At 44.9% G+C, this 27978-nt stretch overlaps 1 protein-coding gene across 1 annotated transcript; it reads left to right on the top strand.

Moving 5' to 3' along the window:
• Positions 1 to 60: 60 nt before the first annotated feature.
• LOC310987547 (plasma membrane calcium-transporting ATPase 1-like) lies at positions 61 to 27978 on the top strand. Its single transcript, XM_083973859.1, has 21 exons — positions 61 to 185; positions 1901 to 2190; positions 5847 to 6044; positions 6178 to 6435; positions 8354 to 8479; positions 9923 to 10130; positions 10969 to 10991; positions 15161 to 15289; positions 16503 to 16717; positions 16904 to 17146; positions 18895 to 19136; positions 19210 to 19447; positions 20494 to 20673; positions 20765 to 20852; positions 21018 to 21124; positions 22179 to 22370; positions 23617 to 23830; positions 24551 to 24762; positions 24869 to 24976; positions 25759 to 25947; positions 27536 to 27978. Exons 2-21 carry the CDS (start codon positions 1995 to 1997, stop codon positions 27923 to 27925), a joined length of 3756 nt encoding a protein of 1251 aa, XP_083829985.1. The 5' UTR covers positions 61 to 185; positions 1901 to 1994; the 3' UTR covers positions 27926 to 27978.

Raw genomic sequence — 27978 nt, 5'->3', positions numbered from 1 at the left:
ACAACAGGCGGCTTTTTTGGGGGAGTAAAAGCGCGTGGGGTCCGGGAGCGGGTCTGCAGACTCAGACCGGTGGCCGGGTTATGGGCTGTTTCTGGAGCCGTGGTGTGTGTGACGCTGCCGCTCAGAGCGATCGGACCGACGCTAACACCTGCTGCTGCTAACAGGAGGCGATGGGGGAAGTTTCTGTAAGTAAAGCTCTTCTCAGTCGCTCCGCTGCACTCATGAAGCAACAGGAGCAAACGCCTCCAAGCTGGGTTTCTGTCCTGAGTCCACTCATCTGTCATTTGTGTAGTTCATATTACCTTGTTGCAGCAGAGTTTAGCTCTTGTGTGTTTCCTTTTGTGGACTAAATATACCGTGTGTGTTTGTGCGGCTAGTTGTGATCAGTTATTCAGCAGCAGCAAAGCTTTATTCACCGGTTTATTTGCCGGTCGTGACTTTTGTCCCGCAGCTCTTTTCTTTTCTTTCTCTCCTTCAGCCTGAAACAGGCTGCTTCTCTTCTCTTCTCTTCTCTCGCTCAGATTAAGCCTCGGCTGACTGATTGACACAGATTACAGTTGAAGGCGCAGAGGTCACAACCTGTGAGGAACAAATATAAAGGCTTTCAGTTCACACACACACACACACCGTCAGATACGTTCAGGCTCAGAGCGTTCGCTGGGAATCAGACGCTCCGGCTGTGGTTTGGTCCTGAGAGCAGAGTGAGCAGAGATGTGTGTGTCTGTTCACATGAGTAAAGACCCCAAAACCACATGAACATGACATCTACCGATGCTCAGAACACAGAGACTTTTTATTCATATTGTCTGTCATGAAGTTTGTTCTTAGCTTCACATCATAATAATAGTAACAACTTTATTTATACAGCGGGTTCACAAAGTACTTGACAAAACAACATATTATATTGAGGATATAATATTCCTTTGTTTCTTGTTTCATTGTCCGTTGTATGATGAAACCAGGCAGTTTTTATTTCAGAAAGTGGAGAGTGTGAAGCGGGAGTTGTTTTGGACTGATGATGAGGTTAAGTTTGGATGGTTTTTCAGAGAAGAGGTCTTTACTGTAGCTACTTTCATAAAAAGGACCTGGAAGTTAAGAGAGAATAACTTATTTGTGTGAATTCTACTTGAAACGTACAAATCTATGTGGTTTGGTTTGGTTTGTACTCTGCTGATGGCTATGAGTATGAAATCTGTGTCTGGGGACCTTTACTGGTGGATAACATAAAATTAATTAATTCATATCAGAGACAAGTCACAAACAAGTGCCATGATAAAACCATAAGAGAAGGACCGCAGCAACAGAGTATGTTCACTCCTGCTGCTGCAACAGAATAAGGTTTTGTCCTGAGAGATGGAGTCTGTTCTCAGCTCAGATGACTTGACAAATTCATGTTCTCACACCAGTTCAACAGTCATCGCCAGCTTCAAATGCTGAATTTAGATGAAAGAAAAAGGCCATTTCACTGTCCCACCTAAACAGTCTGGGTGATACTTAAATGTGTTATTTTAGGTTCATTTTTAATGGAGTCATATCAATGATACATTTATTAACTAACCACCAAAAGTTCATTTTCATTCATTCATTTATTTGTGATAGGATGAGATTCATTAAAGTGCATCATCAGGCAGTATAACTGTCATGAAGTTGGTTATTATTATTCCATTATTATATTTACTTGAGTCATTCTATTTCAAAGCAACTACAAGAAGTGTAATTTAACTAGAGTGATTCCTACAGTGTGTCAGAGTGTAATTCCTCACATCCTCAGAACCGACACAGAGGACGTGACCTTGGTCCTGAACTCTGCCTCAACTGTCAAGTCCAGTCACGTCTCTTCCTCAGCAGTTATACCTTTGTGTTTTCTGAGATAACCTGATCCGTCTCTTCTCCTCCACAGTCACTGAGTCCCTGTCAGGCCGGATCTGCACCTCAGTCCCACCACTGAGCTTGTTTTTTTCGGGGAAGGCCTCCGTCGAGTCCCGCAGGAGAAGATGGCCAATAACTCTTTCCGTGGGTCCAAACATGGCCGACGGGCCGACACCTACCACACGGCAGAGTTCGGCTGCTCGCTCATGGATCTACGCGCGCTCATGGAGCTCCGAGGTCCGGACGCTAAGGTCAAGCTGGAGAGCTCATACGGAGACGTCAACGGACTGTGTGACAGACTGAGGACGTCACCTGTCGAAGGTAAAAACCTTCACACGCTCAGTGTCGGTGTCTGATCTCGGGTCTGTGGAGAGCAACAGGTCTGACTGTGATGCTCCAGTCTGTAGCGCAGATATTTGTCTCAGTTGAGTTGGAGTCACCCTGGTCTGAGGTAGTGGTGTTCATCTTCACTGTCCTCACCATCCGATCCCATTACCATTCACCAGTCTATGATTTCATTTGATTCAATTACACCATGCATTTCAATGCATCACATTCTCAATTTTCTATGTTGCCACACATGGCTTTTACATTTTTTATTTAACTTTTAACATTACATTTAACTTTAAATTTACATAAAATTAAATAGAAAATATCATTTAAATGCATTTCCACAACACAGCAGCTCCCTCAGAGTCTGAACACATAGAAAAAGAAAAGGCCTTTAGTCTACTTAAACTGTGAAGTCTGTATGTGAACGACATCATCACACTTGAATGAATTATTTGCATTTAAAAATCGATCATGTGACATAACTGCATCGATCCAGAATCTTCCCATTAAGAATATTGATGCACCTCTGAAACGATTACTTTTGTCACCCCTATTATGGGATGGATGTTTTAGGCCGAACCGCCAGTGACTCAGACCTTTCCCCCCCCCCCCCCTGTGGCCTGGTCACCATCAGATCAGCAGAGGACAGATAGAGTTCAGTCTGTACCTCGGTCTGGCTGCAGGTTGTGGTGACTGTGTGCTGGTCAAAGTCAGCTCCCACCTGCAGCCTCTGCTCTCTGTCGGCCTCGGGACTAAACACCGTGTGACACAAACAAACACTGTGTAATAAAGGCTCAGATATCCGGCTCCCAGCAGCACAGACGGATAAATGGTTCATCTGGCTCCTGGAGCAGTTTCACTCATGTGAGGTTGGATAAAGTTTGACTCCAAAGATGCAATTCAGCCATTTGATAGGACTGATTTCTGTCAGCCGCAGTGAGATGAAAACTTTTGAGGATGCTGTTAGAAATCCACAGTATGTCTTTGTTTTGTTTTTACCTGGAGAGGCACTGTTCATTTATTCAATCAGTCATCTTCTTTTTTTTATGCATTATTGTGTAGAGACAAACCATATGAGACACGTGTGGTGATAACAAGAATAAGGACAAACAAAACAAAACAGAACAGAACAAAAAGTGTAGAAGACAGTAGAGTAACAGATGTGACAGAAGGTTGTGATGAATGAGGGTCAGGAGTCAGGACTACTAACAAAGATAATGATAATTCAATAATTAGTAATAATGACAGACATCCAGTCTGTCGTCTGGTTGGTGTCAGTATCTAGACGGCTCCTGCTCAGATAAAAGGATTTTATCCCATACAGCCACACACACACCACACAGCCACACACACACACACACACACACACACAGTCCACCACAGTTTGTAGAAGTTGTGCTGCTGTGCACTCGTCTGCCCTTTGTCGTTTTCTTCTTGCTCATCATTAATTCATCCGTCTGTCCGTCTCCACGCTCAGTAAACAGCCTCCGTGTTGTTTACCTCTCCTGCTGACACCGAGAGGGAAAATGTCAACAACAGCTTGAAATCAGTGGAAAATCCATCACACTGCTTCACTTCTCTGCATCTCTGGAGGAGGGGGTGAGGGTGAGGGGGTGGGGGTGGTGGTGTGTGTGTGTGTGTAGGTCCATTAACTTTCATTGTAATCCCACTTACCTGAGTTTCATTCTCAGACAAACACAAAGAGAAGCGTCGCATTAAGTCAAAAAGCTGCTGAGACGGAGCCAGTCAGCTGCTGCCTGAGTCCAGAGGGAGCTGAGCCAGTCCTGACACGTCTGACGCTGCACGCTGCTGCACACACACACACACAGAGCAGCCACAGTAAAAAACACATGTCAAAAGTCATGTTCAAATTACTGGAATTAGTAGATAGATAGATAAATACTGCACCGCTTAGCTCTGGAGTGGGTCATTTTAAAAAAATGTGCATTAATCTAACTGCTTTTTCAGTCAATTTAATAAAAACATGAATATTTTCACAGTTTGCAACATTAGTTTTGTGAAAATCTCTTTCATAACCAAGCAAAGTGGTTACCGGTAATTAAAACTGAAACATCTCCAAATGAATCAATATGGAATCGAATCGGGACCTTGTCAAACAGAATCAAATTAATTCAGTAAATGAGAAGCGATACTCAGCCCTGGTCATGATCATTTGTTCCACACAACTTGTTCATTTACTAAAGAAGACAACGAGGTGCAGCTCCGTGGGTCAGTGTTCCTAAAAACACTCCCCATGTTGAGCTAATACACTTTAGATTACACACTGTCAGGCAGACTGGTACAGACTGAACATGAACAGTATTTTTCTACCATGTGCACACAGAGCTCACACACGTTTCATCCTCTGAACAGATATGAAAAATAAAATAAAAACACTTTGTGAACTTATTAACATTCAGGACACAACAGCTCATTTCTGCTCTGGGCGGGTTCATCCAGGAAAAACTGAATCTGTGGCCTTTTAGTAATAATTAACTCAATTTATTCTCTCTAGTCTCTGACAGGAGGTGCACACTCACACACACACAGTGAGCACAACAGCCCCAGTAAATTCATTTACAGGCTAAAAGCAGATGTATTCTATACTCACAAACATGTAATGATGCTCACTGATATGATTTTATGAAGCTGATGGCTCATTCTCCGTCTGGTGGCTCCTCTTCGCTGTCGGTTCAGGTTCAGGTTTGTAAAGAAACAACCTGGATGTAGCAGGAACGGAGCCAGTTACGGTTTCCTCCTGGTGACCAACTATGAAACTATGGAACAGCCTAAAGAATTAATTAAAGCCATGTCCAAACATGGAGCATTTCAAAATGAAGTACAAAAACATAACTCTGGAGAGGGAAGATGGTGTTCAAACCAAAAACTAAACAATAAGTACTTACCGGTACTTTTTAAAATGTATTTATTTATTTTTCTATGTGATATCTTGTAAAGGAAAAGAAAACGGCTGGCACACCGCAGGGCTCCAATTTGCAGTCCATTTATTCTACATGATATCTTACAATGGAATGAAGGGCAATTAAGGAAGTGAGACAAGTGATCGATTGATTTATGATTTGTGGAAAAGGCACAGCTTCTTCTCTCTCCTTTTTGAATATGTATGACTAAACTTATTGTTTAGAAATGTTGTTCTCAACTTGTTTATGTTATTTACATATGAAGGAACAAACTGAAATTGTGCCTTATTTTGTTTTACATGTTCAAATTAAAAATTAAAAAAGAAAAGAAAAACGTAAGTAATAAAAATGAAGTTCCCTCTGAACTGGAACATCACCGAGTTGATGATGATCAATGAAGGACGTGAGCATTGGTGTTTTTCTTTACTTCAGGCCTGTTTTTTCAAACCCATACTCAAACCCCCTATAAACAGCAACTTTATAATGTAAAAGTGAATTATTTTATGAAACTGTACATGCACAAAGGTCTGTGATGCCAAATTAGGTTCAATGTAATCTGATTATTGAACTCAAATCCCTCTAGAAAGTTTGATCCTCATTATTCCTCATATTGCCAGGGATTACAATTATTAAGCCACTCATGGTTCAACAAAATGTTGTATTTGATATAAATCCAGTTGAACGTGTGGACTGATGATGTCGTCTCTGTGTCTCCCGCTGCAGGTTTAGACGGAAATCTAGAAGATATTGCCAGACGGAAAAAAGAGTTTGGACAGAACACAATTCCTCCTAAAAAGCCAAAAACCCTTTTGCAGTTAGTGTGGGAAGCCCTGCAGGATGTGACGCTCATCATCCTGGAAGTGGCAGCCATCGTTTCTCTAGCCCTTTCTTTCTACAAACCGCCAGATGCAGAGAGAAAGCGTGAGTTCATGTCTTCAGATAAGTCTCGGTCTCTACATGTGATAATAAACCTGTGTTTTCCGTCATATCAGCTGCAGATGTGTGTTATGATATGTTTTGAACGTGATCACGACGCTGCTTCCTCTCTGCTCAGACTGTGGCAGCGCGGCCGGCGGCGTGGAGGAGGAGGCCGAGGGGGACACGGGCTGGATCGAGGGCGCCGCCATCCTGCTGTCGGTCGTGGTCGTGGTCCTGGTGACGGCCTTCAACGACTGGAGCAAAGAGAAGCAGTTCCGCGGCCTCCAGAGCCGCATCGAGCAGGAGCAGAAGTTCACCGTGGTGCGAGGGGGGCAGGTGACCCAGATCAACGTGTCGGAGATCGTGGTCGGAGACATCGCGCAGGTTAAATACGGTGAGGGAGCGGAGAGCGTGTGCAGGTCAGAGTTCTCCACCTGCAGGTTTCAGTGAAGCTCAGACAAGGCAAGGCAGCTTTATTCACACAGCATTTCATACATATAATTAAAAGCAAGAAAAAAAGAATAACAGAAAGTACAGGAAAAAGAGAGAAAAAAAAAACAAAAAAACTAGATAATAAAATAGAGTAACTAATAAAAAGTTTGCAGCATGAAATATTGATTTGTAATAAAACTATTAAGAAGACTCACTCAGTGCAAATCCAAGATTAAGACTTAAAGTTCTTTAAAAGAGCTCAGCCATAAGCACATGAACAGAGAAAGACGACACAACTCCACCTTCTGTTAGATCATCATCACACCTACGTATTTTACACCTGGTGCAGTGTGGGTCCTTAAGACCGGGTCCTCGGAGTCCGAGTCCGGCCCGTGGCCCTTTGCTGCAGGTCATCCCTGCACGTGTAGTAACTAGTAACAACACAAATGCAAGTTGAAAAAAACTTTTTTTAAATGCACATGAAAGCTGCAGTTAGAGTGAAGAGTCAAAAAAAAGAGCAAAATATCAGTGGCATTTAAAGGGATAGTTCACCCAAAATTCAAATTTCACTCATTATCTACTCACCCTCATGTCGACTAAGGGCTGGGAGAATTTTCAGAGTCCTCAGTGCCTTCTCTGAGTTACGGGGGGGTCCGCGCAGCAGTATTTGTCCATAATGGTTGTGAATGGTGCTCACTTTTCTTCGTCCAAAAAGACACACCAAAAAACATCCAAATACCTCCATAGTGCTCATCTGTAATGTCCCTCTTGTATTGAAGCCCCGACATGAGAAATTGTTCCGCCGGTCAGTGCAAATCACGCGAGATTTGCACTGACACAGGAAGAGCAGTGAACTGAGACACTGGGAGCTTCCACTACAAACAAGCTTAAAACATAGACTTATTTAATTTTTTTCGGAACAATTTCTCATGTCGGGGCTTCAATACAAGAGGGACATTTACAGACGAGCAGTATGGAGGTATTTGGATGTTTTTTGGTGTGTCTTTTTGGACCAAGAAAAGTGAGCACCATTCACAACCGTCATATGGACAAATACTGCTGCGCGGACCCCCCGTAACTCCGAGAAGGCACAGAGGACTCTGAAAATTCTCCCAGCCCTTAGTTGACATGAGGGTGAGTAGATAATGAGTGAAATTTGAATTTTGGGTGAACTATCCCTTTAATATAGAATTATAGAATATGTACGGTAAGATATTTCGATAAAACAAAAAATAGCAGTAGGTAAAGGTTATCGCACAGGCAGTGTGTTAATTATTTATGTGTGATTATTATGAATCTCTGTCTGGATCAGATTGACCGTAGGTACAGTAGTTGTACAGGCTGACACCTACAGCTTCAACCTGTTCAACCTGGTTGTATATGATGTTGGATACATCTCATTTACAAAGCTGGTGTGAACAGGATGTAGATGTTAATAATAATATTCCTGTCATATCATCAGAAGGAGTGTTATTATGTCAACACTTTACAGATCAGTGTGATTATGTGCAAAACAAGAACAACAATGACAATAGAATATAAGAAGAGAGAGAAAGAACATTTAAAAACAGTACCGTACGTAAAACAAAATTAAAAATCCGAGGATGATGGAGTATTAGTACTAAGCCGAATCAAATGCTATGGAGAAGAGACGGGTTTTCAGCCGTGTTGTGAAGATATTAATGGAGGCAAATTATTAACCAGCAGCTGAAAATGTTGGTGCTTTAAAAACAAATAAAAGTGTCTTAAAATCAATCCTAAAACACACAGCGGTTCATGTTCTCTGATGATATCAAGCTCAGATCGTGTGCCTCCTGTCCACAGCTGTCAACATACCATAATAACCCGTCCTCATCACAGTGTTCCCCTGTGTGTTCCAGGCGACCTCCTCCCTGCCGACGGCGTCCTGATCCAGAGCAACGATCTGAAGCTCGACGAGAGCTCGCTGACCGGGGAGTCGGATCACGTCAAGAAGAGCGTCAACGACGACGCCATGATGCTGTCAGGTGATTCACTCACATCACATCATCACATCATCACATCATCGGTAACGGTACATGTATTCGTCCCGTGCCGTCACGGTTCGGTGCACACAGTCACACGACGAATATACGTCTGAGTGAATATTCAAAAAAAAAAAGTCCTCGCTCCAATCTAGGTGGCGGTAATGAGCCTCGAAGCTGCAGCAACCGTCATAAGTCATAACAGACGCCCTCCCACATGTCAATCACTGGTGCAAGGAAAAAGACAACTTGTGTGCAACAACTTATACCGCTGCTTTTAAACCTCTTGACATGAACACAGACCAGAAACATCACCAAAGCAACTGGCATCTAGTCTAAATTAACTGTGTAAACCAACATTGATGTTAGTTTCTTGTTTTTTTTAAATAATAGTTGCCAGTTGTGAAGTGCAAGTTTTTTTCCTCTAGAATTAATGAATGACATTAAAACACTCCTAATGCACTTGCTTTATTTTATATTCTATTTTTTTCTACTTTTATAACACAAGACAGATTTTAGTTTTACATTCAATTAGTGTCTGTTGTACCGAACCGTGACCCCCAAACCGAGGTACGTACCGAACCGTGACTTGTGTGTACCGTTACACCCCTAAATCACATCACATCACATCACATCACATCACATTACATCACATATTTGAAAACCTGTTTCCACTGTGATAAATTAAGAGACACAGTGAAGCTTTAAAGGGGAAATACCATGTAATTATCACTTTTTGAAGGCTCTTTAACATATATCTGGGTGTTTGTCTTGCCTTCCGGCCCCTAAAATGTGAGAATGAAGAATGAACAGGGATGTTGTGAGAGGATGAAAAGAGCTGTGATGTTTGATCCTCGGGGTGTTTTGACCAAAGCATGTGACAGATTTATGTCTTTAAGACACCTCAGAATTATTTTAATTTGTGGAAAAGGGGGCAGAATATGTCTCCTTTAACACAACATGATGCTGGGAGCTGGATGAAGCATCACAGACACCGACTGCTCCTGACTCCTCTTGAGGTCTGTGCTCTCACACCATCAACAAAGCAGTCACACCTTCTCCAAGATAACTCATATCCAGCATGGAGAAACACACACACACACACACGCTCTCCTCAGAATGTGTCAGGATAAGAACCATCCAATCAGACAGAAGAATCCAAAAACATCAGGCAAAATACAGAACCAGAAACTAAAGCACAGGTCAAAACACACACAACACAACTCAGTGTGTGATGTTTACCTGTTGTGGACACGTCTGTGTGTCCGTCTCTCTCTGGGTCCAAGTGGCTGCACGACGACCGGTGGTTGGAGTTGTGGTTTTTTTCCTAACTCCTCCTCAACTCAGATCAAAATCATGAAACAGTTTGATACAACAGAGGTTGTGTGTAGACAAATAACTCTCTCTCTCTCTCTCTCTCTCACACACACACACACACACACACAGGTACCCATGTGATGGAGGGCTCTGGCAAGATGGTGGTCACGGCCGTGGGCGTGAACTCTCAGACCGGCATCATCTTCACGCTGCTCGGCGCCGGCGAGGACACCGACGGAGACGGAGAGGACAAAGAGAAAAAGAAGAAGAAGAAAGAGGAGAAGAAAAAGAAGGACAAGAAGAGTAAGTGGAGTGGACGAAGGGACCTATTTTCACTGTGCGCGCGTGTGTGTGTGTGGCCGTTAACCTAGAGTTCTCAACAGGCCTGAAAATTACAACCCGAACTGACCCGACCCGCGGGTTATTAAGCCCGGACCCGACGGAGCCCCACACACCAGCATTAATTATCTGCCCGAACCCGGCCCGAAAAAAAAAAAAAAACGGCATGCTTTCTTTGCAGCGGGAGGTGCCGCTGCCGGTGACGCAGCACTCGTCTTCTGCCTCACGTCATCTGGCCCCTCCGGTACCGGCCCGCTAACGGGCGGGACTTGACGTACTGCTGTAGGCTACAGTTGCCCTTAGATCAGCAGGCAGCGGGCGCAATTGATTACATTTCCGCCGCGGGAACGGTGCCTTTGTGGAGATTTATCCACTAACCAGTGCGCGTGCCGTTGACGCACAGCTGCAGCTGTGGAGTAGGCTCATGCCTATCGTCGGCATTTTCCAGCAGTGATGTTTCAGTGGTTCTGTCCACAGCAGCACAAGATGCAGAGTGGGATATTTGTCTGAGACTCACACATGAACAAACAACAACTTACACCAGAAATGTGTTTTATGAGAGAGAAAAAAGGCAGCCCGAGGTCCGACCCGACCCGAGTCACTTTCATATTTTTTTCGACCCGAACCCACGGGTCCGGTCGGGTTTGTCGGGCTGGCCCGACCCGTTGAGGACTCTACGTTAACCCTCCTGATTGGTCGGCCGTGGGTTCAACTTTTCTCTCTTTTACTTGTTGCACTTGAGTGAGAGACTTTTGCCTCTAAAGTTTTATTGACACTTGATTCTGTTCATGAAACTAACTCTAACTCTGACTAAATGTTTTTTCTTTCACAGGTAGAAAAGAGGAGAAAGAAAAGAAAGGTGAGCAGCAGCTGGTCACTGCTTCAGTACTGTGAGTTACTGTGTGTGACTGACGTGTGTGTGTGTGTGTGTGTACATGCAGCGGCCTGGAGAGCAGGCTGTCACTGGGGGACGAGCTGTGAGAGGACTTGGTGGTAGAGATGTATCCCAGCATGCATCTCACATCAATCGGCGGCGAGTAGCGATGTATCAGTCAGACACACTGGATCATAGCAGCTGGTTGCAGCCATGATGCAACAGATGTGTGTTCAACTGATGACACTGTCCACATCCATACCAGACATGTGCTGGGTCTCAATTCAAATAATTACACCAACTACTCTGAGTGTGTAAGTGAGTTCACGTCTGTCAAAACACAGCAAACTGTCAGAACCAGGATGGTGCCGTCATGACAGTCAGAACGATGGCCACTCATTGATCAACATCTTGGCTACATAGCAGAGTATAATATATATATCATGACACCAGCTCCCAGAGCTCTGTTTGACTTTTCAGACCCCACTAGAGATTTCTAGAAAACTATCAACTTTGAGTGTTACCAGTATTAGACCACAAGCACGAGGGTTTTCATTCCTGTAACCGTCGGCTCCTTTTCTCCTCTGCTGAGACAGATAGAGGAGCAGCACAGAGCAAAAACTAAAACAACATGTTTGCGTTGTTCTTTGATAAATTTGTCATCATTTCTAAGCATGTAAGAGATTATTTCATAGATAAGTCAGAGCCATGGCCATGCACATGTTTAAATCAGACTTCTTGGGGTGAGAGAGGAATAAACATAGAAACAATCCTTATAAATGTAAAAAAAATAAGGTACAACTGTGGAAAAGAACACTTCTCCAAAGCATGAACGATGTTGTCTAGGGATGTGTTAGTGTATGGCATAATATTAACATGTTGACGACGTGTGCTGCTGCCTTCTTGGCCAGGTTGCCCTTGAAAATGAGATCTCGATCTCAACGGGTCTTTTTACCTGGTTAAATAAAGGCTAAATAAATACAAATAAAAAACATGTCTGTCAGACTGTAGCAGCTGAAAAAGTCCTGGAAAATTATTTAAAGAAAAGAGTGGGAACCCTGCATATGCTTGATTAGAGTTCTCAACGGGTCGGACCAGCCCGACAAACCCGACTGGACCCGCGGGTTCGGGTCGAAAAAATATGAAAGTGACTCGGGTCGGGTCGGACCTCGGGCTGCCTTTTTTCTCTCTCATAAAACACATTTCTGGTGTAAATTGTTGTTTGTTCATGTGTGAGTCTCAGACAAATATCCCACTCTGCATCTTGTGCTGCTGTGGGCAGAACCACTGAAACATTACTGCTGGAAAATGCCGACGATAGGCATGAGCCTACTCCACAGCTGCAGCTGTGCGTCAACGGCACGCGCACTGGTTGGTGGATAAATCTCCACAAAGGTGCACCGTTCCCGTGGTGAACTCTATGCTTGGTCCAGTGTGTAACACAGTTGTGTAGTGTACAGTGTGTTAGTTTTGTTCCACTGGTCCTAGGTGACCTCCTTGTTCTTTGTAAATAATGGTCTGGTGCATTGAGACACAACTATGATGTTTTTAGCCACACTATGGACGTCAGTGCTGATGATGATGATGATGATGATGATGATGATGATGATGATGATGATGAGGCCTGTCTCAGTGTCTTCAGAGCAGCAACACGTCGTCGCCGCTCAGTGTTGCTACGGAGGAGTCGGGTCGTACCGACCTCCTGTTCCTCCACACGCTTCAACCTGAAGGTGGTTGAACAGATTTGTCATATTACCTGTGGTCGCCATGGTAACGATGCTCTCATGTCTGTTCTGGTCACCTGGATGTGTCTGTGACTGTGTGTCGAGCTGATAGTTGAGCTGGGACTGAACTTCTTCTATATAAAATGAAGTATTGTTTGCTTTTTCTTGGAGAGTCAAACCCACAAACAGCACAATAATAACATGATAACCTATGAATACGACTAGTTTTTCCCTTTGTTTCAGTGCAGGTTTAAGATGTTTACAGTTAATGAACTCTCCTTTACAAACACATCATGAACAACCTGAAACGTCTTGATAAGAATATGTTAATAATTTCAACAACATTAAGCCTCTTCTGTCTCCTGTGTGATTCTCACACTTGGATTGGATTGGAGCCTCTGGGGGCCGGTTGTGGGCCGCGGGCCGCGTGTTTGAGCCCCTGGTCTGGTGTGTTGTGAACCGGTTCTGCTGTGGTTCTGATCAGACCGGTCAAAGATCAGGAGGTCAGGGCTCAGGTCAGTCAGACCGCTGGTTCTCCTCCGGTCAGCTCGTCTGTCCCCGTCCACGCTCGGGTCTCCCCTGCTCCTTGTGGTCGCCGTGGTCCCACATGGAGCCGTGTGTGTGTGTGTGTGTGTGTGTGTGTCTTGTGGTCTAAGCAGCAGCAGCAGGTGCTCCTGACTCGGTTGATGGTGATTAGGACCAAGCAGATTATCTTCCTTAAGCTCGGCAGCTGCTTTCTTCTCCTGCCTGCTGCTGCTGCTGCCTGCCCACTAATAACCTCATTACTGAGCTGGGATCAGCACGCTCACACACTCACACACACACACACACACACACACACACCCCTGCAGATACCCTCACTCTGTCACAGAGCTAAAGTGTCACTCTGCTCTGCTGTAACTGTGGTGATCCAGAGGAAGCAGAGATGACACGGTGGAGCTGGTTGGTCTGAAGTGCACCCCTAGGCCCCGCCCCTCGGCGTACTGACTGACTGTCCACTCTCTTAAAGGGATACTTCACCCAAAATCAATAATTAACCAATCATCTACTCACCGTCATGCCAAGGAAGGGTTTGGAGAACTTTCAGAGTCATCAAAACGCTTTAGGAGTTCCAGGGGGGGTCCGGCTGGCAACGGATTTTCATATAATGGCGGCGGATAGAGTTCACTTTTGAATCGTCCAAAACACACACTATGAAACATCCAGATACCTCCATACTGCTCGTCTGTACTGACCCAAGTGTCCTAAAGCCGCCACATGAAAAAGTTGTTTGATCTCTGTTTTTAGTCTTGTTGTAGTAGTAGCTCCCAGTGGCTGTGTTGATATTTGTGCGCATGTGCAAGATTTGCTGAGAGATGTTCGTTTGTCGTTGTAAACTATTGGATGTATGATGTAAACACGGAAGAACATCTTGCAGCAAATCTTGCGCATGCGCACAAACATCAATAGAGCCACTGGGAGCTACTGCTACAACTTTTCCATAAGGTTCAGGACACTTGGGTCAGTACAGACGAGCAGTATGGAGGTATCTGGATGTTTCATAGTGTGTGTTTTGGACGATTCAAAAGTGAACTCTATCCACCGCCATTATATGAAAATCCGTTGCCAGCCGGACCCCCCCTGGAACTCCTAAAGCGTTTTGATGACTCTGAATTAAAGTTCTCCAAACCCTTCTTGGTATGACGGTGAGTAGATGATTGGTGAATTATTGATTTTGGGTGAAGTATCCCTTTAACACACACAGAATAATGAGTCACTGTCCAGATGACAAACTGTCCCCTTGGTTGTTGATATTGTTTAAAGAAGCCACAGACACTGACGTCACCGTCCTCATGAACCAGGAATTACAGGATGTGTAGAGTGTGACCGGACAGCCCGACATCTGTTTACCTTGACTTTAATGACATCATATCATTATCATTTTAATATCTTCAGTTTTATTAGGATGTTTTATCACTTTTAGATCAGAATCATTCCTGTTTAAATTTGTTGGTAAATGGACCAATCACAGCGCTTCATGCTAATAGTCACATTCAGGTTCAGGTGACTTTCTTCATACCCATAGGTAGATTTGTCCTGCAGTGACTTCTCCATTCACTCATCTAACATTTCATCCAAACAAAATAAAAAAAACCAGATAGTTAGCTACAATAAGTATCTGCTTATTTATAAATAAATAAATAAATAAATGAATAAATAAGCACTCTTAACCGCTGACTGTCATGTATTAAATGTTGGGGAATCTTTTTTAAGCTGCTGCTGTAATAGTACTGTATAAGCAGTAGATGTGTCTTTTTCTTGCTCATCTCTGCTTCAGGGCTTCAGGCCCTAAAACAATTTCTTCAAACTTTTTTTAATACGACTTTAAGGCTATAAGATGTTATTACCTGTAACCTGGACGCTTCACCGACCTGCTGTGTTTCTCTGTAGGGAAAAGAGACGTGGAGATGGAGCCGCTCAACGACGACGACCAGAAGAAGGTCAAAAACCTACCGAAGAAGGAGAAGTCGGTGCTCCAGGGGAAACTGACCAAGCTGGCTGTGCAGATCGGCAAAGCAGGTACCACAACATGCTGGGAGAAAGAGGCTGTGCTGACTGATGTTGCAGCAGCGAGGATTATTGACTGTTGGCCACCGTTATGTATTGTTTCATATTTATATATTTATACCTGTTAGGTAGAGCAGAGTTGGAGGTGGAGTAGAGGAGACGTGACGACTAAAGAGCCGATGTCGTTATCAACTGGTGTTTGATTGCCAACGTTAATGTGCCAGGATGCTCCTCACCTGCACAGGCTTAAACAGTCAACAGGCCTCATCCAGTCTTAAAGAGCTCCCTATGGCCTATTACCCCACTAGAACACTTCAGCCTGCACTCTGAGACGTTGTGAGTCAGACTCCCCCGTCTCTGTGTTGAAGATCAAGCTCAAAATGAGTCCTGCACGATATCAGCAAAATGTCTGATGCAACGACAGTGTTCAATATCGCGCTGACGATATGACTTGTGATAAACAATCAAATATTCTGTGTCTTTCTGAACTCGATGTATCAACACGCTGTTGTACATCCACTAGGTTACCTCTAGTGGTGGAGCTCTAGGTTACAGGTGTGAGGTGTGTGAGTGTGAAGACGTGGCGCCTGTAAATAAAACTAACTCATCGCATTTCAGGAAACCTTTTGCAATGTGTTTATCTGCATGTTGACATCACAATGACGATGGAAATACGATTAATCAGTCAGCCCTACTCAAAACTTCCTTTAAAACTTTGTTTCTCTCTGGTCCAGGGGTCTCAAAGCTACTTTTACAAAGTGAAAATGGCCAAGAGCTGCTCATGTTTTATAACATTCATTCTTTACATTTGTAAAACAAAACTGTGTTTCCCACTCTTCTGTTTTTAGCCTTTATCGTCCTGACAGCTGAAATGATCACTGTCAGGTATCGTCTCTCCTCTATTAAATATGAAAGGAGAACATGTCTGTTCTGATGATACAGGTCAGCGGTCCTGAAATGTGTGTTTCTCTTCCATAACACACATTCTACATCTGGGGGCGGGGCTACATGGGAAACAGCTGGACAGGGAACCGGGATTTGACACAACACCGAACCGCTGGGTCACTGCAAAGAGTCCAGAACAGTCCAGACCTGCTCTGTTTACGTTTCATCCAGCTGTGACCCAGAAACTCTGGTTCAGTCCTTCTTGACAGACTGTTTACATCTGGATCAGGATCCAGTTTACACCAAACTAAACTCTCTACCTGTGTGTGTGTGTCTTCAGGTCTGTTCATGTCCGTCATCACCGTCCTCATCCTCTTCTCTCGCTTCCTGATCGACACCTTTGCGATTCAGGGCGTGGTCTGGTCCAACGAGTGTGCTCCCATCTACATCCAGTTCCTGGTCAAGTTCTTCATCATCGGTGTCACGGTGCTGGTGGTGGCCGTGCCTGAAGGTCTCCCTCTGGCCGTCACCATCTCTCTGGCTTATTCAGTCAAGGTCTGTTTGTTTTCAACACCTGTTTAATGTAATATGTAGAATATTAAAGTGTCATTTTATCATTTTAATGTTATTTTCAGCCCTCAACACTTTTTACACTAGTTGTTGACCTTCACCCATCCATCAAACAGACCTAAAGCTGTGGCTGTAGTGAATCAAACTCACCCTGCTCTCCTCTTGTACCAGAAAATGATGAAGGACAACAACCTGGTGCGCCACCTGGACGCCTGCGAGACGATGGGCAACGCCACGGCCATCTGCTCCGACAAGACAGGCACGCTCACCATGAACCGCATGAAGGTGGTGCAGGCCTACGTGGCCGGGTCCTACTACAAAGTGGTGCCGGACCCGAGCAAGATCCCCGCCGGCGTCTTGGACCTGCTCATCATGGGCATCGGGGTCAACTGCGCCTACACCACCAAGATTATGGTGAGCCGTAAAAATAGCCGTCCATTCAGGCGGCGCTGGAGAGCTGCCAGGAGTCGTCTGGACAGCACACAGGAAACAAACAGGAGCTGATTAAGTCCCAGCAAGTTGTTTTTTATCACCTTCCTTTCTGTCAGACCCACTCTCTCTCACCGACACTTTCTCAATAATCACAGCTCATTTAGAGGTTTGGTAACTGCAGAAAGCAGGAACAGGGTTTGAACAGGTCGGTCAGGGTAGAACTCTGTCAACGAAAACACAAAAGTAACGTTAACACGTTTTATTCCGTGTTTTTTGGGGGAAATCTGTCCGCATATGGTGACGCAAAAGTTTGTGGAGTTGTCGTGTAAACAGTTGGAAAGTGCAGATTGGAAACTCTCTCCCAGTTTTTGTTTGACGTTGACCGACCATGTAAAACTGGAGATATGGTGTTGTGTTAATTTGATATTACAACAATATTTATAGCGTTAAAAATGGGATGAGATGGCAGGTGTGGGATTTTTTTCTCTCAATATATTTGTCATTTTACAAAACAGAAAAAAGTGGTGGAACCAGCTGATATTACTCTATGCGATTGTTATGTATTTTTGGGCCCAATATGTTAACTCAGTTTCCAAAGTTTTAGTCAAGTGTACTGGCAATTTTTGAAAGGTGAAAACTTTCTGCTTCAAATGGCCACAAACCATTTGTTTCTACGTGCCTCTGTTCCTGAGTAAACTCAAGCTAAACATGGCTGGGTTTCACCAAAATCCCTGCTTTTTTCTAGAAAAGGAGATAGAGCGTCTTTTATGAAAGGTGCTCTGTTTGTGCCTGTCGCTCTTCTGACACTCGCATTTCTGGATCAAAGGGCTCGTGTAAGATAAATATATACAACAATTGTTGTTCTATTCACAAAACCACCATCGGGGGCGGGGGGGGCGCCACTAAACAACAATAACACAGACGCACCGTGCCGTGGCACAGCCTCTCGCCGCGGAACGTGATGGTCGCTGGGCCAAAGCAGGTCGGGAACACCGGTCCCACCGGTGGTCGCGGTCCTTCTGTGGTACGGGTTGGTGATGCCGGCCTGCTTTGACCGAGGGATCATCACATTTTGATTTTTACCGCGGGAGGACTTTGGGGAGGACACGGTGTTGCTCCAGATGAAGACCAGCGGGACTGTCGGCTGAGAGCTTCCTGTTTGGCTCCGAGCTGCTGCAGCCTCACGGGTGAGAGCAGAGCAGCTGCTGCATCCACATGCAGAACTCGGTTTGCAAAAGCCGAGTTATGATAAAAACTTCCAGATCGTGAGTTGTCATGAGGTTTTAATTTACACATAAAGGTGTGTTAAAGTGTCTATTTTCATAATTAAAAAAAAAAAGCAAAAAACGTAAAATTACGTTATTGGCACTCAACGCATGGGAACAAAAAATGAGAAATTACGTGGTTGGCACTCAATGAGTTAATAAAGATGGTCAAAGTGAGAAAATAATGATGAGATCATATAGGAGAAAAAAAAGACACCAAACATGGGTATGGTGAATATTTTTCTATGCGGTAAATAAAGATTCCGATTTTAATTTTGATTTCGGTTCTTCTGCAAATGGTGATGAGCTGACAGACGAATGACTGTCTCTTTGGGGGTTAATAAGTAATTCGTATTCGTATAAAGGTCAAATTAAAAGGTCCAGACGTCTGAGGGTTAAAACCAGTGTTTGTTGACGTTATAAACCTGAGCTGTTACTCATCGTCCTCTCCTCTGTCTCCCGCAGCCTCCGGAGAAGGAAGGCGGTCTTCCTCGTCAGGTCGGGAACAAAACGGAATGTGCCTTACTGGGCTTCGCCCGCGACCTGCACCGAGACTACCAGAACATCCGCAACGAAATCCCCGAGGAGAAACTGTTCAAGGTCTACACCTTCAACTCCGCCAGGAAGTCCATGAGCACCGTGCTGAAGAACTACGACGGCAGCTACCGCATGTTCAGCAAGGGAGCCTCCGAGATCCTGCTCAAGAAGTAGGTCTACTGTCGCGCCCGCGGCCGCGCGCTCCGTCAGACCGCGGTCACGTGACTCTGTCTCTGGTTCCAGGTGCTGTAAGATCCTGACGACCGGCGGTGAGCCCAAAGACCTGAAACCTCGGGACCGGGACCACCTGGTGAGCAAGGTGATCGAGCCGATGGCGTCGGAGGGGCTCCGGACCATCTGCCTCGCCTACAGAGACTTCCCCCTCGCCGACGGAGAGCCGGACTGGGAGGAGGAGGCCCACATCCTCTCCGGTCTCACCTGCATCGCCGTGGTCGGCATCGAGGACCCCGTCCGCCCTGAGGTAAACACGCCGTCCCCCACGTGACACAGTCCGGTCTGACTGGAAGGTCACGGTCACACCGACCCCTGGAGCGTTCACCCCCTCGGTGCCGTTCGCTTGGGTCGGTCTGAACGCCGACTAAACAACCGCTCTCTGGTCTCGATCCGCTGTCAGTGAACTCTAGAGCGGTTTATTTCTGGTGTGAACCCCATCTGCACCAATCACAGGAGGCCACCGTTTTACACAAGGACATGCACGGACTCTGTGAACGGGCTGCTGTGATGATGAGACAACGTTCAAATCTAATCAAATCACTTTATTGTCATTATGTAGTTTAGGAAGAAAAACAGCACAATGAGATCCACATGTGTGACTTCTTTAAAGAACTAGATGCGAACACACATACACACGAACAAGAAGCCCTCCTCCTATCGTCACCATCAGCAACATTTCATCTCATACACTTAACATGTTCACACACAAATAAACAAAATGTCATCAACAACAGTGGAAGAGGAACTGTCACAACCCGACCCCCCCCATGTTGCAGAGCCTCCGTTATAACTCTGTGATTTTTACATGTTTGTGATTATGAACGTTCTGCTCGTGCGCTAAAGAAAAACAAGTTGTGTTGGTCTCTCATGCCTGTTTGTGGTGACGTCTGATTGCAGAGCGTCTGAGACTAAATATGTGAATACATTATTTAATGGCTGCGCGATGCGTTAAAGTCTGCTGATGTACTCTAGATCTGAGCCAACATGAAAATAATCGAACGATGCTCCATGATGGAAATGTGAGGACGTTGTTGTCTCGTTACTTAACCAGTCTGACCAATAACTGAACCACATTTGTTGCCGCGTGACTTTTATTTACAGTTTTTGGACGGTTTTAGTTCGACCTTTGTGAACACAAACTGCAACAGTTTGTGTTGATTGGTGTCAGAGAAGAGACGTTTATGTGTGAACTCGCTCTGAGACTGTGAACCTGTGAGGAGCTGCAGGAGAAACAACAGCAGCTTTAACACACACGTCTCTTTATCTGTTTTTCTCCTCTGTTGTTCTCATCAGGTGCCAGACGCCATTAAGAAGTGCCAGAGGGCCGGGATCACTGTCCGCATGGTTACCGGGGACAACATCAACACTGCCCGGGCCATCGCCCTCAAATGCGGCATCCTGCAGCCTGGAGACGACTTCCTGTGTATGGAGGGGAAAGAGTTCAACCGGCAGATCAGAAACGAGCTGGGAGATGTCAGAGACGCACACAAACACACACAGATTGAAACTCAGTGAAAGTGTTTCTGGTGGAAACTTCATCGTCCTTCTTTTCTTCTCTCTGCAGATCGAGCAGGAGCGCATCGATAAGATCTGGCCGAGGCTGAGAGTCCTGGCCAGATCCTCACCAACCGACAAACACACGCTGGTCAAAGGTCAGACACAATTTAACCTGTAGAAACATTAACATCAGTAGGAAATAAACCTGTGAATGTGAGTTTATTACAAAGATAGAAAATAAAAACACAAATAAAAGAGAAGAACAGCAGAGAAAATGACGAGTGTGTGTGTGTGTGTGTGTGTGTGTGTCGTTCTCTCAGGTATCATCGACAGCACCGTGCTGGAGCAGAGGCAGGTCGTCGCGGTTACCGGAGATGGAACAAATGACGGACCCGCCCTCAAGAAAGCCGACGTCGGCTTCGCCATGGTAACGACCGTCACCAAACCGCTCCCTGTGGTCGACTCCACAGTTCTCACAACATGAAGCATAAACATGAACACGTTCACATGAGCTGCTGTTGGAAGACACGTGTGTTAACTGATTTGTAAATGTATTGATCGACAGAGTATTAGGACCATATTGAGAAAAAAACATTTCACTGTCTTTGAGAATAGTCTTCATTTTACGAGAAAAAAGCAGCGATTTCCTCCAAGTCGACCTGGTTCTTTCTGAGGAATAGATGCATTTTCTTGCATATTCCTCTCAAAGTCCTGCTACTGACGACAACGTGGTGCTGATGAGCCAAAAGATGAAGTATCTCCTTGTTTGTGAAACCGATACTGAAGTACAACTTTACGAAACGCTCCACGACCTCATTTTAACAACTTTCCTCCTCTAAAACAACAGCTTAAAATATTATGACTTCATTCTCATAATATTATGATTTTTTCCCGTAATATTATGACTTTTTCTTGTAATATTATGACTTTATTTCTCATAATATTATGACTTTTTCCCGTAATATTATGACTTTTTCTTGTAATATTATAAATTTATTTCCCATAATATTATGACTTTATTTCTCATAATATTATGACTTTTCTCATGAAACTATGACTTGATTCTCAAAGTCTGTGAACATTTTTTTTCTCAATGTGGCCCTAATACTCTGTCGTAGTATTGATAGCTAATTTGATTTTAGAAATATTGCCACAAGTTAACGTCCTGCTACTTCTCACAGTTTAGATCCAGTTTATCCAGGAAGTTAAAGCTCAGCGACTGATTCTTCTATCATTTCACATTATCATTATTATTATTTCATTGATTTCATTCTGATTAATTCAGTTGACAAGTCAAACTCCAGCTCAGGATGAATGGTAAATGGTAAATGGTTTGTATTTATATAGCGCTTTACTATACCTGAAACGATACCCAAAGCGCTTTACAGTACATCACATTCACCCATTCACACACACATTCACACACTGATGAAGTTTAGTGCCGGTTTATTTAAGCCGACCTACAAACTTGTGTCGTGCAGGGCATCGCGGGGACGGACGTGGCCAAGGAGGCGTCCGACATCATCCTGACCGACGACAACTTCACCAGCATCGTGAAGGCGGTGATGTGGGGCCGCAACGTCTACGACAGCATCTCCAAGTTCCTGCAGTTCCAGCTCACCGTCAACGTGGTCGCCGTCACCGTGGCCTTCACTGGCGCCTGCATCACCCAGGTCAGAGCCCAGAGACGCCGCCTGCCGCTGCCGTCTGATAGGTTGATGTTTGATAACAGTGATGAATCTGTCAGAGTTTATTTATTAGGATCCTCATTAGCCATTACTTCATTATATGAGCCATGGTTATTCCTCCTGGGGTCCAGCACATACAAATATATAAAAAACAAACAGAGTAAAAACAACATGAAAAAACAAACTAAAAGCACACTACAATTATCCAGATATAAACAGAAACTGTTATAGATTTGCAGATACAACACAATATTTAAGCTTATGGGAAAAAAAACAGACAAACAAACAAACCATAAATCAAAAATAGGAAACCAAGAAGTCAGACACTACTATTTCCTTTTTTTTTTTAAATTTAAATCATGAGGGAGTTTGTGTTTCCAGACCAACAGAAGCAACACATTTCTGTTTTTTACATAAATGAAATCCAGGTGGAAAAGGTGAAGCTCTTTATTTCTCTGCACCAATCAGAGTTCAGAAACATCTGGTTCTAAAGTTAATGAGCTCATGAGTCTTCAGGGTTTGACATTATAGGTATATATAACTGAAGGTCTGAACCTGGAGCCTTCACAAAATGCACATATACACACAGAGTACAGTGTAGTAGTTGAGTGAGTCAGGCCCCCTGGTGGACTGAGACAGCTACTGCAAGTGGGCTGACAAATCAGTTACTGAGAGTTGAGTACAGTTTTGGTGAAAGGACAACAGCTGATCATAAAGAATGAAAATCTAAACGATGTTTTGAATGAAACGATCTTCAAAGATGAGGTGACATCGTACACTCGTCTGCTGAGGGATGAGGAAAGAGTGAGTGAAGCCACAGCTGATCTCCCCTCCTGAGGTTCATCAAACATGAACTTTAGATTATTTACACATAATATTGTTGAAATTTCACGTATCTTTCTCAAGAAACTTCAGGTTGCTCATAATGTTTTGTAAAAGTATAGTTAATTAACTGTAAACATCCTAATAATGTACTTCTGTGCACTAAATCAAAGGGAAAAATGTAGAGTTGTCATTATTTGTAGGTTATTATGTTATTATTTTACTGGTCCGGCCACTGGAGATCAGATTGTGTGTGTGGAGGAGAAAACCAGCAGGAGGTGATGAGGTCATCGTCTTCTCCACCATTTTTTATTCTATGTGTAACTTCTATGTGTTGACGGGGCCGTGGCTTCTCCACCGACAGACACTGACTGTACATGTGTGTGTTTTTGTGTGTGTGTGTGTCCAGGACTCTCCCCTGAAGGCGGTGCAGATGTTGTGGGTCAACCTCATCATGGACACGCTGGCGTCTCTGGCTCTGGCCACCGAGCCGCCGACCGAGTCTCTGCTGCTGCGCAGTCCGTACGGCCGCAAGAAGCCGCTCATCTCCCGCACCATGATGAAGAACATCCTGGGCCACGCCGTCTACCAGCTGACCGTCATCTTCACACTGCTCTTCGCTGGTCAGTGAACGCACCACAGCGTCAGAGGAGGTTTATAGAACGAATCGCCTTGTTGTTTACAAATACTTCCGGGTAGAAAACCAGTATGAGAACAATAGTGACGGACGAGAGTTTCTCTATATCTCATTTTTCACTATATCACCGTTTAGACTAATCTGATGTTTGTAAAGTTTATAAAACCAATGATTGGACAAACATTACTATTTATGTGTGCATGTTTTTGTAATTAGTCATGGTTATCATAGATTAGCCAGGCTAACCGTTAGCTACCTGTTTAACTTTAATAACTCAGTGACTCAATAAACGCTCCATGAAAAAATATTTTCTCCAGCAGATATCTGAGGTTACAACATGACTGGGCTAACTGGAGTAGTTTCATGTCGTGCAGCCACTGATGCTTTCTAGACACCGCGATTCCCCCAAACTGAATAAATACAACATAGCAACACAAAACACACACACAGAAATAGTAATGTTTCTTCAGTCATTTCAGATTTGTCTAAACAGTGATAGAGCGTGAAAAATATGATATATCGCTAAACTCTCATTCGTTACTACTGTTCTCATTCAAATGACGTGCTGGTTTTCTACCCGGAAGTCGTTGTAAACAACAAGACGATTCGGTTTATTCCACATCATTAGTACGTTGATGATTTCTGCAGCTCCTCAGTGACCTCTCCCCCCTCCCTCCTTCTCTCCCTCTCTTCCTCCGTCTCGCAGGTGAAATCCTGTTCGACATCGACAGCGGCAGGAACGCCCCGCTCCACGCCCCGCCGTCCGAGCACTACACCATCATCTTCAACACCTTCGTCCTCATGCAGATCTTCAACGAGTTCAACGCCCGCAAGATCCACGGGGAGCGGAACGTGTTCGCCGGCATGTTCAGGAACCCCATCTTCTGCACCATCGTCGTGAGCACCTTCATCCTACAGGTAGGAGACGTCAGTGCTCACACCCGGCAACCGACCGACCCCCATGTGTGTGTGTGTGTGTGTGTGTGTGTGTGTGACGTCCTGACTCCTCCTCCTCCTCCCGCAGATCCTCATCGTGCAGTTTGGTGGGAAACCCTTCAGCTCTGTGAGACTGTCCATCGACAAGTGGCTGTGGTGCATCTTACTGGGGATGGGAAGTCTCCTCTGGGGTCAGGTACGTCACCTTTCATTGGTTTTTTACTTTTCAAACATATTTTTATTGGTTTTTGTTAAAGACAGAAACAAACATACCGCAGATATGAACGGAAGAGCTTTAGGGTTAGAACAGAAAACATTTCTGAGATGAAAGAAGTCAGAATTTCTCTGAATTTTTATCTCAGAATCTTAAAAAAAATAAATAAGTGAAAAATCCATTGTTGGCCCTAATGCTCTTCTGTAGATAAATGTAAAGAAAAAGAAAAAGGCAGTTACACAAGAAAAAAGAGTCAACATCGAGGTGGGATTAAAGAAGAAAATAAATAAATAATGGTTGCAGAAAAAATGACGGGGTTAGAAGCCAGAGTTAACTGGAGCTCGTCTTTGATAAAGTCTGTGAGTCGCTGCCAGACTTTTGCAAATGTGGCCACGGAGCCGCTCATTGCAAGATTCAGATTTACTCTATTTATCCCCAGAGGGAAATTTTTCTTTGTTGCAAACTCCTGAAGGGTCAGAAGAGAAATCAACACAAAGTGAGATAAACATATATAAATAAAAATATTATTACTGAAATAAAAGCAGAATAAGAACAGAATAAAACTAGATAAAAATAGAATAAGAATAAATAAAACTGGAGAAGCATCAACCTTCTTACCAACAGAGCGACACATTTTGTTACCGGCCCAAAGAGTTTCATGGATAGTACAGGAACAGGAAGTGCTGCTGCTGCTGCTGCTGCTGCTGTTGTGTCTCACGGTGTTGTGTTGTGGTGTTTGTCCCCCTCCCCCTCCCCCTCCTCAGCTGGTGTCCAGCGTCCCCACCAGCTGGCTGAAGTTCCTGAAGACGGCGGGCCACGGCACGCAGCAGGAGGAGATCCCTGAGGAAGAGCTGGAGGAGATGAAGGACCTGGACGCCATCGACCACGCCGAGATGGAGCTGAAGAGAGGACACGTGCTGTGGTGCCGCGGCCTCAACCGCATCCAGACGCAGGTACGTCCTCGTCGAGACAACGCCCTGGAGCCAGTTTAACATCCTGGGCTTTTAGAGTTCGGTTTCTGCCGAATCGTAGAGCGCCGACCGACCCAATGCCTACGATTACATGAAGGTTTATGAACGACGTTCCTCCTCCCTTAACAGTTCAAATCCCTCTCAGACAGTGATGCAATAACAACGCTACTTTTTTCAGTAACGAGTAAGAAAAATGTTTTTGTTTCCCTGTTATAACGCCGGCTGCCATGTCATTATTCTGACATCTCAATAGTCCAGAAATCACCTGTTGTTCTGAATTGTGAATGGTCACAACTTGCACCAGAGTTAAAGCAGATATCAGTGGAATGTTTTTGTTAATATAAGTCCTAAATAGTCCTATTTTCCGTCAGCAATCACTTACATGAAGTATTTCAGCCTAAACACGAGTCTCTCCGTCACTCTGCTCTGCTGTAACCCGAGGAGAAAATTTTCCTTGTGGGATACAAGTGTTATCCAATGAGGAGAGAGAACGGCATGAAGGGCTGTGTGTGCAGCCAAGGGATGCGCGTGAATGTGGTGACGTAGCACGAGGACCAATTGATGCCTGACAAGGGCGGGGGCTGCTAACTCATGGTGCGTTCAAAGAAACTCGTACTTTGTGTTTTTATTTCCTGTGAAGTCAAACCAGTTCGATCTGGTACGAGTTCACGGGTCGGAAGTTACGAGTGGCCGTTATAGGGAACTTTCACAGACAACAGGATGGTAAAAACACGAGCTACGGGTTACCTGGAACGCTACCAAGTCGTAGTTGTGACTTGAAGCTGTAACTTACGGTTTCAAAAGCCTGCCTTGAACGCAGCATTAGCCGAAACGGCCGTGAAGCTGATATCTGCTTTAATAACAAGAGGATACGGTGTTTTACTCTCTCCTCTCTGTGACGTAGTATATGAGTATAATCACATATCTGAGCAACGGGACGTCGGAACATTGAGATTTCGGAACAATGGGTAATTTTCAGAATAATGGGATGTCGGAATTATGAGCGACCTCCATGAGGCCGTTACTGGACTCAAGAAATCTCGTCACAAAATAATAACACACCCGTTCAAGTGTAGCTACGTTATAGACACATTTTATTTCAGTTCATCAACTGGTCGGAAAGAAGCCGTTTATCTGGAACGAACCGACTCTCAGTTTTTCTCAGTCTCAGTCCGATTCTGACGCAGCCGTAAGAAGTGAACAGGTAACGTTGAGGAGTCAGGCTCCTCAACGTTACCTGTTCACTTCTTACGGCTCGTGTGTCACAGACTCGTGTGTCACAGACTCCAGTGTCGTGATGATGATGAAGAAAACTTGTTATGTTCCCAGTCTGTGTTGCCCTGGTTACCACCTAGCGTTTTAGCCGGCGCAATGATTTAGAAGAACGGACATCAGGCAATTTGACTGGAACGTCTTTATGGGTGTAGCCAGACCACGTAGTATAAAGTTAGACTCACTCGTCTGAGCTTCTGGAAGATGAGGAGCAACAGGAGACACAGCTTCCAGAAGCTCAGACGAGTGATGTGAAATGAACCCCTCCCTCGTTGACCGGCGTGTCCGTCTGTTTCAGATCCGTGTGGTCAACGCCTTCAGGGACAGCGTGTCTCCGTACGAGGGCCTGGAGACGCCCGAGGCGCGCAGCTCCATCCACAACTTCATGAGCCACCCGGAGTTCCGCATCGAGGACTCGGAGCCTCGGATCCCGCTCATCGACGAGTGCGACGGCGAGGACGAGCCGCCGACCAAACGGAACTCCATCATCGTCCCGCCGCCGCTGTCCGGGCTCGGGCTGTCCAACCCGCAGCCGCCGCCGTCCTCGCCCAACCAGAACAACAACGCCACGGAGCGCGTCCTGCCGCCGCACAAGGACGGCTCGCGGCCCGGGCTGATCCCGTCCAACTCGGCCGGGCTGCCGCCGTGTCCGGGCAGCCCGCTGCACAGCCTGGAGACGTCGCTATGAAGCCCCCCGACGACCACTTCCTGTTCCCGTGGTCAGTCGTGTTCGTACTGTGT

This window comes from Trachurus trachurus (assembly GCF_905171665.1).
Source record: "Trachurus trachurus genome assembly, chromosome: 6".
NCBI classification, from domain to species: Eukaryota; Metazoa; Chordata; class Actinopteri; order Carangiformes; family Carangidae; genus Trachurus; species Trachurus trachurus.
Note: the sequence above shows the minus strand (reverse complement) of the source record. Positions and strands in the feature narration are given on the sequence as shown.